Source organism: Diospyros lotus, chromosome 8 (genome assembly GCF_014633365.1).
Source record: "Diospyros lotus cultivar Yz01 chromosome 8, ASM1463336v1, whole genome shotgun sequence".
Classification (NCBI taxonomy): domain Eukaryota; kingdom Viridiplantae; phylum Streptophyta; class Magnoliopsida; order Ericales; family Ebenaceae; genus Diospyros; species Diospyros lotus.
In genome coordinates, this window is record NC_068345.1 from 41,401,750 (window position 1) to 41,416,993 (window position 15,244).

A 15,244-nucleotide genomic window follows, 5' to 3' on the forward strand; every position below is an offset into this window, starting at 1 on the left:
TAATTTTCCTGTCAATTGGTTTGCCTTACGGTCTACTCAAAGTTAAATCAGACCCCCAAGAAGAAAACCACAAAAAAACCCATATAATGGACAGAGTTTAATAAAAAAAATCCCATTCGGGTGTCAGCAAAAGCCTATGTTTTCAACCCCCACTTTTGGTCCTCTTTTTCGCGTTTTTAAGGCTGGGAATTATTATGTTATGGGTGTTAATATTTGACTTAAATTTGTGCATACTCGAAGTTTTGATAGTTTTTTTACGCTACTTAAAGATTCAAACTTTTACGCGACAGATTTATTAACAAAGGGTTACAAATAACTATAATTTGTGGGTTTAGTGAGAATTACGTCATCAAACACCAAATAATAATAATAATAATAATAATGGTTGCCATATGTGGATGAAAAAAGAAAAAGAAATCTGAAATTGGTTTCAATGCTTGTTCATAACCCTATAGTACTTTTCGGGGGACAAATGATTCAGTAAAGAGGAGGAGTTAGTTATTTGGTACAGAGTACGAGATTACAATAATGAACAGTGAATTAATGGCCTCCAGCAAGAGAACTCAGTCTTATTGGTTCATCAATCCCTTCATACGCTCATAATTCGGTGTTAAAAAGTCCGTTTTTACGGGCCAGCAAGTGGATGGCCCAACCTTTTCCATATTTGTTTATTATATATATATATATATATATATCAACCTTTTACATATTGTTATGATTTTGAATGGAAAACAAATGACGGTCAAATTACTAATCATATAAATCAACATAGAAATTTAAATTAAGAAAAATTAAGTGCAGAAACAATAAAATATTATTATAATGATATCAATATTATAAAAAATATATTATTACTATTAAAATATCACTAAGATAATGGTATTGAAAATTTATTTATAGACCTAATATTTATTTATAGATGTACACAATAAATTATATTCTGATTAAAAAATAAATTAATAAGATAAGTTTTTAATTGAGATAAATCTCAGTCACAATTAAATTTAATATCTCAATCATAGTTAAATTTAAAATTATAATCATGATTAAATTAGGAATTTTAATTTTGAACTTAAATTTTTTGTCACAATTATCACACACATATATATTAAGTGTCAGTTTTGTTTAGTCTTAGACTCTTAGTTGGTTTAAATTATTTTTTTATTGTTTTTAATATAAAATTTTAAAATATCACTTATAGATTAGATCAATTTTTTAGTTTCAATTAAAATTTAAAGACCCTTATTAGAAAATGACTTGTGGCATTTCAAACTGTTATTTAGTGATAAGAAAATTAGATTTAAATTTAAAAAAATAATTGTTTAAGAAATAAAACGAAAAATTACATTAGAAAGTTAAGTTTCTTCCAACTATTATATTTGTACATATTTATATATTTAAAGTATTACTTGAGCCATCATTGATAATATCTATTAAGTTTGGAGGTGATGGCTAGCATTGAGGATGGCTCTCATACTATGTAATAACTTGCCCACAAAGTTTAACATATTTAAACTGGACAAATTTATAATTTAACTCATGTATTTTAATATCTTTTTGTATAATAATTTAATTTTTTTATTATATTCTTAGATAAGGTTTGTTAAAATGCGTAAGATAAGATTATATCAAAATAACTTATGTGTAAAGCCTAAAATACCTTATTCAAAAAAAAAGATAGATAAATTTATTAAAAAAGTCAAAGATAAAAAGTTACATGACTTATTTTCAGATAAATTTAACAAATACAATGAAAAATATTTTTATTCGAGATGTTTTTTATATTCTATTTTTTTCGATCTATATTTTGGTTAACAAACACTATCTTAGACCATATATTTTCGAGTTAATTACACACTTACCTAGAATTGAGTCAGTGGGTGCAATATACGAGCTGATAAAAACTAGAAAAGCACTTAGATAAAGTTTCAACAACTAAATATGACTATAAGCGACGACAACACTACTTGGTGCTTTCACCAAACCTTTGCTTTTGCTTTTGGTACTGAGAAAGGAAAAGCAACAACGCTATGAGCAAAAAATCAATTCTAATCGCTTTGCACACCATAGTAGCCTAGGTTAAATGGAAACGAATAAGAAAATGAAAAAAACGTTATTTAAAAAAAAAATAAGAAACAAAAATGAGGGAGAAACACATATATAAAAAAATATAGAGATTTTTTTGTAAATATAATTTTTAATATAGAAAATTATAAAAAATAGTTATTCAATCTAAAAATAAATATAAATTTCATAATAAATTCAAACAAATATTGAGAACAAATTTTAGAAAAAATTTAAACTTTTGTGTTAGAGATGAAAAAAATTTCATCTTTATTTGTGGATCAATATTTTCATAATATTACGAAACGACCATGAAAAGTTTTTAAAATTATAAAATAGCCCGAAAAAATTTCTTGACTTTTCAAAAATGAAAATATTTCTGAAACATCGAAATGATGCCTCCAAAAAGTTTTCATGCATCATACATAGCAACCATTACGAGGCCCTTCCTCTAGTGATCCTTCCATCAACCACCTAATATGTCCCTACCGCCCCATGACGCCTTCTTGCTCATGTTCTTTGCCTCTAATTAGGGGCGGATTTAAAGGTGAGCTGTCTGGGTTTTAGCCCAGGGTAGCCCACAACAAAATAAAAATTTTTAAGGTAAAATTCAGTCCAAATCCAATTCAGCTCATCCTCAACCCAACCTACCCCAAATTGCTAGATTCGCCCCTGCCTTTAACAACGACACATTGTTGCCACAATCCATGTGCTCTCATTTAATCAAAAAATAATTTTTTTTATAGGTCTCCAAATGAGCTCGAGCACATCGATACCATGAGTCTTTTGCCACGCTAGTGTAGTGTGCAATTAACTCGAAAATACATAACACAATGGTGTAATTAAAATAATAAAAAGTTTATATTGTTACACAAACAAAAAATGTCAAAATAATATGACTAAATTATGAGTTTAGCCTATTTAAATTATTACATGAAAAAACATAAAGTATCATGAACAATGTAATTGACAAAAATATTATTTTAATAAACATAAATTTAAATCATACTCATATGTATCACACCTTAGCAAGAACACAAACATGTTTCTAGTATTACTTTTCTATCCATTCCTAATGTGATCTCTCGCTTATAGTTAGGCGTAAAACTAGGGTTATTTTGAGTTTCAAGAGTTGGGACTGAGATTAAGGGTGATTTAGTGACAGGATCGATGGTGAAGAGTTATCCCTTTCATTTGAAAAATAATCTTAAAAGCTACGAAAATTTTGCAGTAATTCTAGAGCTATAGGGGCTGTAGGGAAGATGGGATGAAATAATGAAGAAATTTTAGGTTAGAAAGGACTTAGAAATATTAATTAAACAACCTTCAAAACGCTATCATTATCGATTGTATTGTTTTACAAGCAAGGCTTCTTAGATAGTTTTAGAATAACGTCGAGATAAGCATCCAGGCGAGAGAGTAGGCCAAACCCAAGCTTTATCTCTTTGGTATCGTGTTAGAGTCGGAAACCCTAATCACATCCGCTTCTTAAAGGCCCCTTCTTTTCGTAATTCAAGCAGTCACTCAATTATTCGCTCTGGATTTTGGTAGCCAGGGCTTGGCGTCCTTTGATCGATCGATTGATAAATCAATCAATCAAGCACAATCTGCGGAGACCCAATTCGTTGATTTCGGTTAGGTTGCTTTCCTTCTTTTCCAGTTCATTCAATTCTTGGAAGAAACCTTCGTGTTAGTTGCGACCTTTTCTGTTCGCATTTTCCATTGTAGTTTTATACATTTATTTGCGTATTTGGTGAGGTGGGTTTTTTGGTGGAGGGTGTAATGCTCCTTCGATGATTGAAATTTGCAGAGAGCAATCGAAGAAGCGTGAGATTTACAATGTTCGAAAGCTCCTTCAAGCTCGAACATCCCTTGGGTTTGTTTTTCTTTTTTTTTTTTTTAAGTTTACCTTTTATGTGGAACCCTTGTTTGTATCCATCCAACTTTTTGGCCATCCATGATATTTGGGCTCTTGAATCCATGATATTTCACAGGGGTTTCAATTATTCTTAAGATTTTTAAGACTTGTATAGTCGGCTTGATTGGAATCTACAGTAAAAGTTGTTGCTCTTGATGGGAGTTCTCTCGTGATTTTTGGTTGGACACCGAAGCACGTTGATCAGCTTGATATTTAATTGGATTTGTCTTTATTCCAGAATTTGGTAAACAGTTTTTTTGCGCATGAAATTTAGGCCTTCCTGTTGGAGTTATGGTTTGATTGTCTCTTGAGTCTAGAAGATGCATCTTCATGCTTTTTGTTACTTAATTTGGAGAAAATAATTTGCAGACACCATCCATAAAATCTGTGCAAGTGTGCATTATACATATGTATTCTAGCTGCTGGGCTAATGAATATTATTTCCTGAACCCTGAGATAAGTTTTTAAGGCGTTTAATATAGCTTGTCTGTTTCTTGTTAAGTAATTTGCTTTCTGCCTTTCAGAGAGGAGGCTGGCAGAGTCTGCTCACATTCGAGGGAAGTATCCTGAAAGAATACCAGTAAGATTTATTTTTCTTTAAAAAGAGAAATAGCTGGAACTTACCATAATGCAGTTAGGTTGCTACTTCAATTTTTTTTTTTTCTCTTACAAAATAACTTTCCTATAGGTAATTGTCGAGAAGGCTGAGGGAAGTGACATTCCTGAGATTGACAAGAAAAAGTATGCTCTTCTGTACTTCAACAATTTCAGTAGCAGTTTTTTGTTATTCATGTTTCAATTATTCTTCAGATTCTGTCTTTCTAGTGTCAGTGCACATGTCCTGATGGTGCTTTTGATGTGTTTTCGATCGTGGAGGTTCCTTTTTTGATTATTGTGGTGTAATATAACTTTATCAATTATCTACATTGCCATTTTATAGACCCTCATCTAGGAATTCAATTCCTCACTTTATACAAGCTCTTCAGTGTTGAGAGTAGCAAAACTCTGTTATGATTTCATGTGGAATTTCTATTGTAATTCATTCTATATTCTTGAATGCAATTTATAGCTCGTTCTTCCCTATCAAGAATTTGATGTAGGTGCCAGAACTTTTTTTATTTTTTTGAGCAAGTGTTGTCATAACTTTTTATTTTGAATTGTGTAGATGCCAATGAGCGTGTTTTCTGATGCACCATTCTGACATGAATTTGACATTGATATTTAATTGAGACGATTGGAGAGGGTTGAAAATTGACATGGCTAATTAAGTTGTTTCAATGTATTGGTGGAAGTTGTTTCTTCTGGTTGAGGATTTATGGAGTATAATTAAGTTTTATGGTGAATCATTGGTGAAATCATTTAAGCACGTAGTATCTTGTGCAGCAGGAATCAGTATGTTTGAGTACATACAGTTTTCTTTGATTACCATGCTTGTCATGTAGATGATGCAGAATTGGTTCTCTCCTGGGCAAATGGATATTTAGGCCCATTATGTAGTTGGCTTTGCATTATATTATCTAAGTAAAGTGATTTGTTGAGATGGGAAGATTTAATGAATAGTGTTTCCCTTGGCATTTCTTTTCATCAATTGGTTTTCTTATATGGACAACTAGTATGGTTCTGAATACTTGTGCTCTTAGTTTATGTATTGAACTTCTGGTGTTCGATGTTCGCACAACATTTGATAATCATTCACTAGGATTCTAGACATCTAGTTATGATTGCAGTTCATTACACTCCTCAAATGCTTCGTACATGTTCAGTTATATATATGTGGTCACCCAGAATTGGGAATTCAGGTTTGATGGACCATTTATGGACTGGTTGAAATGCTAAATTTACTTACGTCTCTCCATTGTCATCAACATGTGGAAACAGATATCTTGTCCCTGGTGATTGTACTGTTGGGCAATTTGTTTATGTTGTTCGAAAGAGGATTAAGCTCGGTGCTGACAAGGCCATATTTGTCTTTGTCAAGAACACACTACCTCCCACTGGTGAGTAGGAATTGTTTTCCTTTCAATACAAGTTCTTTTCCTAAGTTTTTCCCTGTTGTTTCAGCTTCTTTGATATCTGCAATTTATGAGGAAAACAAGGATGAAGATGGCTTTCTTTACATGACTTACAATGGCGAGAATACATTTGGGGCCTTCTAAGCTCAGCGATTCCTATATTTTGTGAATAAAATGCTCGGAGGTGTAAATTGTTAGCTATTTCATAAGAATTTAAAGTCTTGCCTATATTTAGTGCTATCTGGGATCATGAAAAATTTGTTGCCGGTAGCTTATTGTTTTTAAGAGTTCTATGTAAGTATTCGATTTCAGTGGATAAATTTCAATTGTAGGTAACGTATCAATTTATTTTGGGGTATTTTGTTTGCTATTGAAGATGTCCCCCTCCTTTCTCAGCTTTAAGTGTTACTATTATGAAGTTGCTTGTAATTTATGCGTTGATAGTTGTAAGACCATAATATGATGTAACAGGACAATACTTTGCTTAATCTGGAAGCAGATATGTTTTCTAGGTGCCATGTCTTGTAGGATTTCCATTTTTTTTTTAATTTCCCCTCGATTTAGAGATTAAGAACAGAATAGATAGATACTGTGCTGGGAAACCTTGTGAAGGCTGCTAGTATTTGGAGGGAACAGAGTCTGATTGAAATAGAAAAGCCTCCTGATAGGTTGATCCATTTGATGGTCTATTCGGTAGGGGATGGTTTTTTCTTCTGGCACTGGTTCTTGATCCATTTGATGCCCATGGATGTTCCCCTCTTGACCTTTCCTGCTCCGGCCACTGCTGCCGCTTTTGCTTTGCCGAGTCCTCCAGCAGATGCCGTCTTCTTCTTCTTCTTCTTCTTTGTCACCTTTGTCTTTGCTGGTCGCGTTTTCATCTTCCTCCATGGCACCAAATCCTCCAGCACCCCATTGATCTGCCCAACTCGGTGCCTCACTGGCCATAGCTCTTGGCTTTCTATAATTGTCTGGTATTTAGATGAATTCCCTTACAATGGCAGTATTCTGTTAAGAGGTAAGAAGAAAGGATCTGAGTGGGAAGAAGATAGGAATCTAGACAAGAAGTTCAAAGAGTACCTGGAAGGAAGTTCTTGACTTGATGGATAGCTGCAATGGGGTATCTCTCTCGGTGGAGAAAACTTAAGAAGAAAGCTTGTGGAAACAAGAAAACAGATGAATATTTATAGCCAAGAAAACCCCTCAATAAACAAAGGTTGGGTTGCATGTGGGATGGGCTGTCGTCTATCCTCTCTCTCCTTTTCTTTTCATCTCCTTTCTTGAAAGACATGCCAACTCACTCACTTGGTTACCATCTCGCTAAGCAAAGTTGGTTTATTTATTCTTCTTTTCTTTTTTGTTCTGTTGTAGTACTAATTGGGTGCAAACGATAGGGCTGTGCCATGCCAGCCTGTGGGCGTCTGTCCCCATAGACTTCCAATAAAAACCGGCGCCCAACTTTGGAGTTGCAAAATAATATTTACTTGGTTGTTCAGTGGGTATTGACTATTGAGTTGTTTGATCCATTCATCTTTGATTTATCTATTAATCTTTGGTTGTTACGTTGCACGTCCACTAGGGTGCTACTGAATTTTGGGCGATTTTATTCATTATCATAACCCAATTGGGTATCCGATCCATGCCACCTAATGAAATTGAGATTAGTATCTAGCAACTGTTGCACGCCCCAATACTAACGTAGTTGGAGAACTTATATATTTTATATACTTTCTGCGCCGTCTCGCAACCAGCAAACATTCAAACAGATTCGTTCTTTATTTCATAACAATGATTCAAAGTCAATTAAAGAAATTCACTTTTTTGACTGTATCTTCCCTTGGCTTGGTTTGGTTGGAAAAGGCTCTAAATGCCGCAAAGCGAACTCCAATCGCCCCTTTTGTGGGGTGATCTGGCTGGGCAGTGGGCACACTTGAAACAGATAATAAACTAACACTGGAATTTGTATTTAAAAATAAGGCTTTGGGTTGTCATGTTGGAATAATTGTCCCCGTAGGGAGAAGCAGGCAAACAAAGAACAGCCAGAGGATTCAGAAAACGCCTCAATGTAGGTATAACCTGCAGGTTTCAACATCAATGTACACAAGAGCAATCAAGAATTCCCAACTGATGATTCCCTGCAAAACCCTCCAAGCATGATTTGTCTTCTAGGTCTGAATTGAAATTCACCGATTCAATAATGGAGGAAAGAGAGAATTGCATGCTAGTTCCATGGCTGCTGGACCAGGTGAATCAAATCACAAGTCCAAGCTAACTCAACCTTCGCTCTCTCTCTCTCTCTCTCTCTCTCTCTCGTGTACTTTTTCCTCGTTGGCAGTGAGAATTTGATTGAAGATTTGGGAGATTTTTATTCACAAAGAAACCGCATTCTAATTCCTCTGCTCGTGCATTTAACATGCAGACCAAATTTTCTACCTTCCTCTCGTTGTTTTCTTCAGCTTTCATTTAGATTTCCTCGTAGACTTGGATTTCTTCATCTTCCGATTCTTCTCGTCGAAACTGCTCCACGTGTATCCACTGGGTATCGCAAAAGGATCTGATTGCTGCGCAGCCGGACAATGCTGCTGCAGTTGCTGCTGCAGTTGCTTGGTGGCAGAGCTCAGCCGGCTGGTGCTCCGCCTCAGCCACGCCGTCGACGACGACGACGACGATGCTGACGAACACGACGGGTAATGACTCTCTGTTTCCTCCTCTTCGGAGGCTCGCACAAAACCCAAATGCCTGGGACTTGACAGCGGCGTGTAGAACTGCTCAACGGGTTGGAGCTGAACGAATTTCGTGAACGTGATCACTACTCTCACCGTCGGCACCACCGGAATCGCCACCTGAAAATACAAGTGTACTTGAGCTGAATGAATCTTAAACCGATTATCGTTTCGGTCAAAACAATGACTCTCTTATCAAAAAATCAAATCTTGCAAAGTGGGTCCTGAATAATTCGACATCAATTTGGACCGGAAATTCAGATTATTTAATGGGACCCGCGAATCAAGACCGTTGGATCAAACGAAAGACCCCATTCGATACTCAAATCACCAACCATTTCGGCCCCACAAAAGCTTCTTCTCCGACTCGTTGTCAGCAATGCCCAAGCAAAGCCTCTGCTTATGCTATGCTTGGGCATCAAAAGAAGGAAAAGTGAAAGCAAAGCAAAGGAAAGAAGAGAAAACACAGGTTCAGTGGGCCCTATGGTTGCTCATAGAATACCCATTTTACCCCTTACCTTCACCGGAAAAGTCCCCGGGGGGAACTTCGTCGTCAGCAGCTCCCGCATCCGCCTAACCGCCTTGACTTTGTTCGCCAGGATGTCGAGTAGAGGCAGTAGCTCCTCCGTCTTCAACGGGAACTGCTCCGTTAACCAAACTGAAGGCCGTAGACTCTTAACGAATTCCTTTTCCTTCGTCTGCGGCTGCGCCACGGGCGGAGCCGCAAACGATTGCGGCCGCCGCCGCTCCGGCGCCGCCATAGACGGAATGTCGACGCTCTTCCTTGTGACGAATACTATGTCCCTCTCCTCCCGCACGAAGCTACTGTGGCGCCGGGGATTGTCAGACAAGCTGAATTGGGGGTTCTCGGCCACGAGAAAGCCATCGGCGTCCTCGTCGAGCTCTAATGGAAGAATTTGCTCGCTTCCGGGAATGTCTGAATCGCCTGTTACGATTTTGCGAGATCGGTAACTGAAGACGACGTTGTGGACTTCGTAAACCCTAGCTTTCCATTCTCCAACGCTCTCGGTCTTCTCCTGCCTTCTCCAATTCGTTCTTCCGACGAGTTCGGCCTGCGTGACGTCCATACCGGGGCGGTACACGCTCGTCTGAGCACAGAACCCGGCGATGTCAGAGTCGGTAAGTGGTGCTCCGGCATTCTCGAAGGCGTCGTAGATTTTCCGCTCGTCGCGGTTCAGTACTAGCAGCGAACCAGAAGGAATGTCAAGGGAAGGTTCGCCGTCGCCCAGAAAGAGGAAGCTCTGATCGGCGCGTTGGACTTTCATTCCGTCGAAGCCAGCAAGCGAGGTGTCGGCTCGGAGATTGCCGTCTCGCTTCCAGATCTTGTACGTGTCGGATGGAGCAATCTTACCGACGAACGGAACAATGGAGCTCTCAAAATGGAACGAGATCTCCATATAGAAATCGCTCATTCTGCGGAGGACTGCGATGAGACGAGGCAACCGGCGGCGCCACTTAGACCAGGCAGCGAGGTGCTGATGCTGGAGGAGCACCACCGCGACTTCGGAGCACCGCCGGCACATAGCTTCCTGCAAGGCGTTCCAACCGGTGGCGTTCTGCAACGAAATGTCCGCTCCTGCGGCCGCCAGAGCCCGGGCCGCGAAGACATCGTTCAGGCGAACAGCGAGGTGGAGCGGAGTCTCCCGGTGAGGGTTGTCACGTCGGTCGAGGACGGCAGAGATCTTGTCGGCGAGTCTCTCCTGCGCAAGCGAGTCAGGCTCGGAGTGAATCTGAGCCGGGTCGGCCAGTCGGGGCAAAGTCGAAACAATCCGAGAAAGGGTTGCGTGATCGCCCAGCGCCACGGCGTAGTGGACCGGGCTGTGCCTGTAACTCTCCGGCCTAATCGCCGCCGGCGCCGTCGACTTGGCCGATGCCGTCGACGACCTGGACATTGTACAGGAAGAGAGAGAATTGGAAGAAGAGTACGAAATGGGGTCAAGTCCGTTGTCGAGCGGAACGGAGGCTGGGAATGGGGATGTGAGAGTGAGTCAAGTTTGGTGGCTTCTAAAAATTCTATTATGAAGTGAAAGGGCGTGGCAATGTGTTACTGAATGAATGAAGGATGAAGGAGGGATAGTTTGGTCATTTCATGGAAAGAGGTGATCAGGCACGACTTTTCGTAATTCTTCTGCCCTGCCGGAGTCGGGTATTTCTTCTGTACCGGTTCGGTACTTTCAATATTCTGCGCTTCCCTTCTGTCCTTTTGTTTCCTAATTTATTTCTCCCTTTTTTTTTTATTTTTTTCCTCCATTTAAGCCCTTTTTTCACTCCTAATTTACTCTTTAACCTGCGACTACCTACACTACACTGACTAGGTTCACTATTATTATTATTATTGGATTAAACTTAAATTGATTAGTTTCAGTAAATTAAATAAAAAATAATAATTTTCAGTTCGATTTTAACAATAGCACTTCAGTTTATTTTGGAAAATATCACTAAAATAATTAAGCCTAAGTCCCCACTTATGACAATAATTACACTTATCAATATATCTTAAATTTTATTAATTATCTTAACATTAATAATCTTGAATTTGATTATTTTGATTAATTTTGAACATTTCAATTAAACTGATATTTTTTTTAAATTTTGATTATGTTTAAATTTGATTAATTCAATTCAATTACTAAATTACTCTGTAACTGACTGAAATAGGCAAATATAATATTAAAACTAAAATAATATAATAATCAGTAACTTAACAATTAAGAGCCACTTTAACTAGTGTTTGACTATTGGTGACAAATCAATATTTCATTATTATAAGAGTAGACTCATGTTTGCTATTGTTAAGAAAAAGAAGAAATGGGTAAGGGTGGGTAATCAACCATGAGTTGACCCATATAGTGTAAAAAATAAAATAAAATCAGTGCTTTGGAGGGTTGTGTGATTAAGACTCATGCATATATATATTCATTGAGGTGGGCCTGCTTGTGCACTGTGGCACCCTCTTCAGACTTCCCCTTTCTTCAAATTTGTAACACTGATCTGATCTAATGGGATAAAAAAGATATATCTAAATTTATATTTTTTTCTCTATATTTTTATATTTTTTTATGTAATTATTTAAATTTTATGTTATTTTAATACATTCTTAAACTTGAATTTTTAAATCAATTTAACTCCTATATTTTAATTTTTTTTATGTGATAACTAAATTTTTTCATTATTTCGATTATACCTTTATATTTGTATTTTTAAATTAATTTAATCATTATATTTTGATATGTAAAAATAAATAAATAAGTCAAATTATAAGGGTTAAATTTATTTAAAATTGTAAATATAAAGATGTAATTAAAATAATAAAAAATTTAAGTTATTATATGAAAAAAAAAAAGAGTTAAAGTATATAAATTAAGTTAACTTGAAAATGTAAATATAAGGATATAATTGAAATAACAAAAAATTTAAATGATCATGCAAAAAAAACATAAATATACAAAAGTAAAAATATAAATTTAACCTAAAATAAATAATAAAGATACAATGGTTTTGTTTTGGTCATTTTGTTTTGAATAATGTTATTTTGAACAATAGCATATTAAATATAACCCCCCAAATAAATGTTAAAGTTCCTGTCTATTTATTGCCACCGGTGGGCTGCTGTACTTGACCGATAAAAGTGCAATTATTATACATGATCATATTGTGAAGCAGAGCAGACCATGAACAGGACCAGGTGCCCTATGGGCCATGGCAGCACGCCCCTAATGGTAATGGCCAAGCATGGAAAGCCAATGTGCCCCCTTTCATCATATGTGGAATTAATTGTTTCCTCTTTGGTACCCATTTCATAATCATGGTTCATGGATACAGGTCGTTGCTTCCATCTTGGCTTTCTGATTTCTCATTGCCCATTACTTGCTAGAAGCAGATCGATCATTTTGGTCTTAGTTTCTTCTGGGAATTCAATAGTCTTTGATTCTCACTGCGAAGCAGATGAGAAGCAAATACACAGAGGTTCTAATGGTTTGGCACAGATGCAGCAGCATTCTTTGCTTTTGGAGTCCAATCTGTTTGCTCTGACAAATGCTCTTTTGATGGCCTCCCGCAAACAGAGCACTTGAAACAACAATCAGCTTGCAACACATAAACCCTTTGTCATATCTCATGTGGCCAAATATTGATTCGTAGTTTCCGACGCATCTTGCCATTTCGATAGAAAGCTCTCCTGATATTGAAAGCATAAGGTTCTTTTATGGAAAGATAGACAAATAATGATACAGCAGTGATGAATAACAGAGGATAATGATAACAAAGATATAGAGACACGTCAATAATATATAAATACAGATCAGTGTTTGGGTTTATGACACGCAATCTCTTAAGATCGACTATATTCTTCTTCTCTTACTAACATTCGTTAGAGAAAGATTCGGATGATTAATTTCACATTTCAATCGCTTAAATGAAGAGAAAAAAATATATGGTACGTTAATACATAAATATCACAATAATAATTTTTCAACCAAAAAGAAATTTACATTTTAAAAGAAAAATTGTACCTAACAAAACATTAGTTTTGAAAAGAACACTAATTACAATAGATCATTACTCCCTTTCACTATTAAATTGGGAGTAACTTAATGACCCTTAAACTCCAAATGATACAAAAGGATTCTTAATAAAGTAACTTAAATGCAAAACCCTAATACTACTTAAAATACCATTTAAGTGGTAATGGGTAGGTGCATGGTTATAGTCACATGTGGTTACATGTAGCTAGTGATGTTGGACCAAGCTTGGCCATGGCACTTATGGGTATAATTAATTTTTCATCTTCCAACATATACGTGTATATATATATATATAGAAATTAATTCCATCATTTTCATGTGATTCATAGCTAGTTGTGTCCCCTCTTATGGCTATATATGTAGTGTTATGGGTCCTCTTACTACCTACGTTTGATGTCCTAAAACATATGAGATTCTAAAAGATTCGTGCATTAATATTAAAGTAAGGTTGTCTAATATAAGAATAAATTGGTGCCTTAATTAATGCCCATAAAATTTGGTAAGGCCTCCATCATATATGTATTTTAATATAAGAATTTAACCTATGATAGGAGTGATATATTGTTACTTTGTAACCATGATATTCTGTAATCATACTCTTTTGATAATGTCACAAGATTGAGTAATTCATATTATTTTCTTTATTATTTAGTATAAGGATAAAGTCAACTTTAAATGATATTTCATAACCGACCAAATTTCAAAATCTCACTGAGAGATCGATTGAGTGATGCTTTCATTGAATGCCAAGCTACTATTTCTTTTAAGAAAATATTTTAAAATTATTATGAGAGAGTGAGCTCAAATCTAAAGAAATAGATGAAATGGTTCATCATCCAAGAAAACATAGCGACCTCAGTTGAACAGAGAGATTGAGTGACTTTAGACCAAGGGATTGAGTTACATCTCTTGAAAGCCTCACTCAAACATTTCAATAAAACTTCATAGGTCACTCGATAATAAAAAGATCTATGTTCGAGAAACTCTTGTAGGTTACTTAGACCTAAAAGCTTCGCTCTAGATAGTGTGAAAGATCCTTCTAAAATACTATAAATTTCGAGAGACTTGATCTCCAAATATTATTTACACAAGACTATAAAAAATGAGTCAAATTTACTTTTAATGTACTTGCTTAAAAATCTAAAAAGGCATCCAATATAATTGTCAAAGAAGGTAGCTTTTCCAGTATCTTTTTTTCTATGTATAGAAAAACCCTTATTTGGTTAAGATATGTTCAGAATTCTACATTAACTACAATTCTAATTGCTCTGCATTATACACACAAACCAAGATACTTACTCAAGTATTGGAGGGCTTGCATAAGAGGTCACTTGTGCCTGTAACTGATTTTCTTTCTTGCAAGTCACCTGTAGACTTCGATTAAGATGCTCTCCTACTACAAAATAAATTTATTATTGTATCTAGCTAATAATAAAAATCAAATAACATATTTTTTAAAGCCAAAAGCTTAAGCTACGTTCTCTTTATTATTTTCAGATCATTTTTAATTTTTAATTTTTTAAAATAATAAAAACGTATTTAATTTGTTATTTTTAAAAATAAAAAAAATTATAAATAAATTATTTTCAGTCAAAACAATCTCCAAGTCCAAAACACGAAAAACACAATCTATTTTTCATGCTTTGACTCTCCCCCTTCTCCTTCTTTATTCTCTTCTTTCTCCTATCTCTTTAAGGCCATCACTGCTACCACCGCCATCATCGCCACAACCATCGTCAACCGCCATCTCCTAGATCACTGCCTCCAACCAACAACTAGCAAACAATCTCTTAGATCTGTTGCCTCATTTTCCTTCTCCATTCAAGGCCATCATCGCCATAACCATCTTCATCTTCATCTTCCTTTTCCCTTCAATTCATGATATATATGTATGTATACGTCATTTGTATTTGGATGGAGATTTAAGCTTAAATCTATGGAGATTCGGTCATTGGATGTTGTTGATTTTTTGGTATGTTGATCGAT

General features: G+C 35.9%; 3 protein-coding genes across 5 annotated transcripts; 1 reads left to right on the forward strand and 2 right to left on the reverse strand.

Moving 5' to 3' along the window:
- Positions 1 to 3,325: 3,325 nt before the first annotated feature.
- Positions 3,326 to 6,364, forward strand: LOC127808070 (autophagy-related protein 8C-like). Of its 3 annotated transcripts, none has more exons than XM_052346413.1 (6): positions 3,326 to 3,753; positions 3,875 to 3,940; positions 4,507 to 4,562; positions 4,671 to 4,723; positions 5,861 to 5,979; positions 6,044 to 6,364. In XM_052346413.1, the coding sequence occupies exons 2-6, from the start codon at positions 3,904 to 3,906 to the stop codon at positions 6,136 to 6,138; spliced, it is 360 nt and encodes a 119-aa protein (XP_052202373.1). In that variant the 5' UTR covers positions 3,326 to 3,753; positions 3,875 to 3,903; the 3' UTR covers positions 6,139 to 6,364. The 3 variants fall into 3 exon arrangements, with proteins under 3 accessions (XP_052202373.1, XP_052202372.1, XP_052202371.1); XM_052346412.1 differs by having other exon boundaries at positions 3,329 to 3,703; XM_052346411.1 differs by having other exon boundaries at positions 3,333 to 3,698.
- A 152-nt stretch (positions 6,365 to 6,516) lies between these two features.
- On the reverse strand, positions 6,517 to 7,065 carry LOC127808069 (uncharacterized). Its single transcript, XM_052346410.1, has one exon. The coding sequence runs from the start codon at positions 6,937 to 6,939 to the stop codon at positions 6,562 to 6,564; it is 378 nt and encodes a 125-aa protein (XP_052202370.1). The 5' UTR covers positions 6,940 to 7,065; the 3' UTR covers positions 6,517 to 6,561.
- Positions 7,066 to 8,092: 1,027 nt separating this feature from the next.
- LOC127808068 (uncharacterized) lies at positions 8,093 to 10,788 on the reverse strand. The gene is made up of 2 exons (XM_052346409.1): positions 9,233 to 10,788; positions 8,093 to 8,834 (listed from the first exon to the last, which is right to left on the reverse strand). Exons 1-2 carry the CDS (start codon positions 10,625 to 10,627, stop codon positions 8,451 to 8,453), a joined length of 1,779 nt encoding a protein of 592 aa, XP_052202369.1. The 5' UTR covers positions 10,628 to 10,788; the 3' UTR covers positions 8,093 to 8,450.
- Positions 10,789 to 15,244: the final 4,456 nt, after the last annotated feature.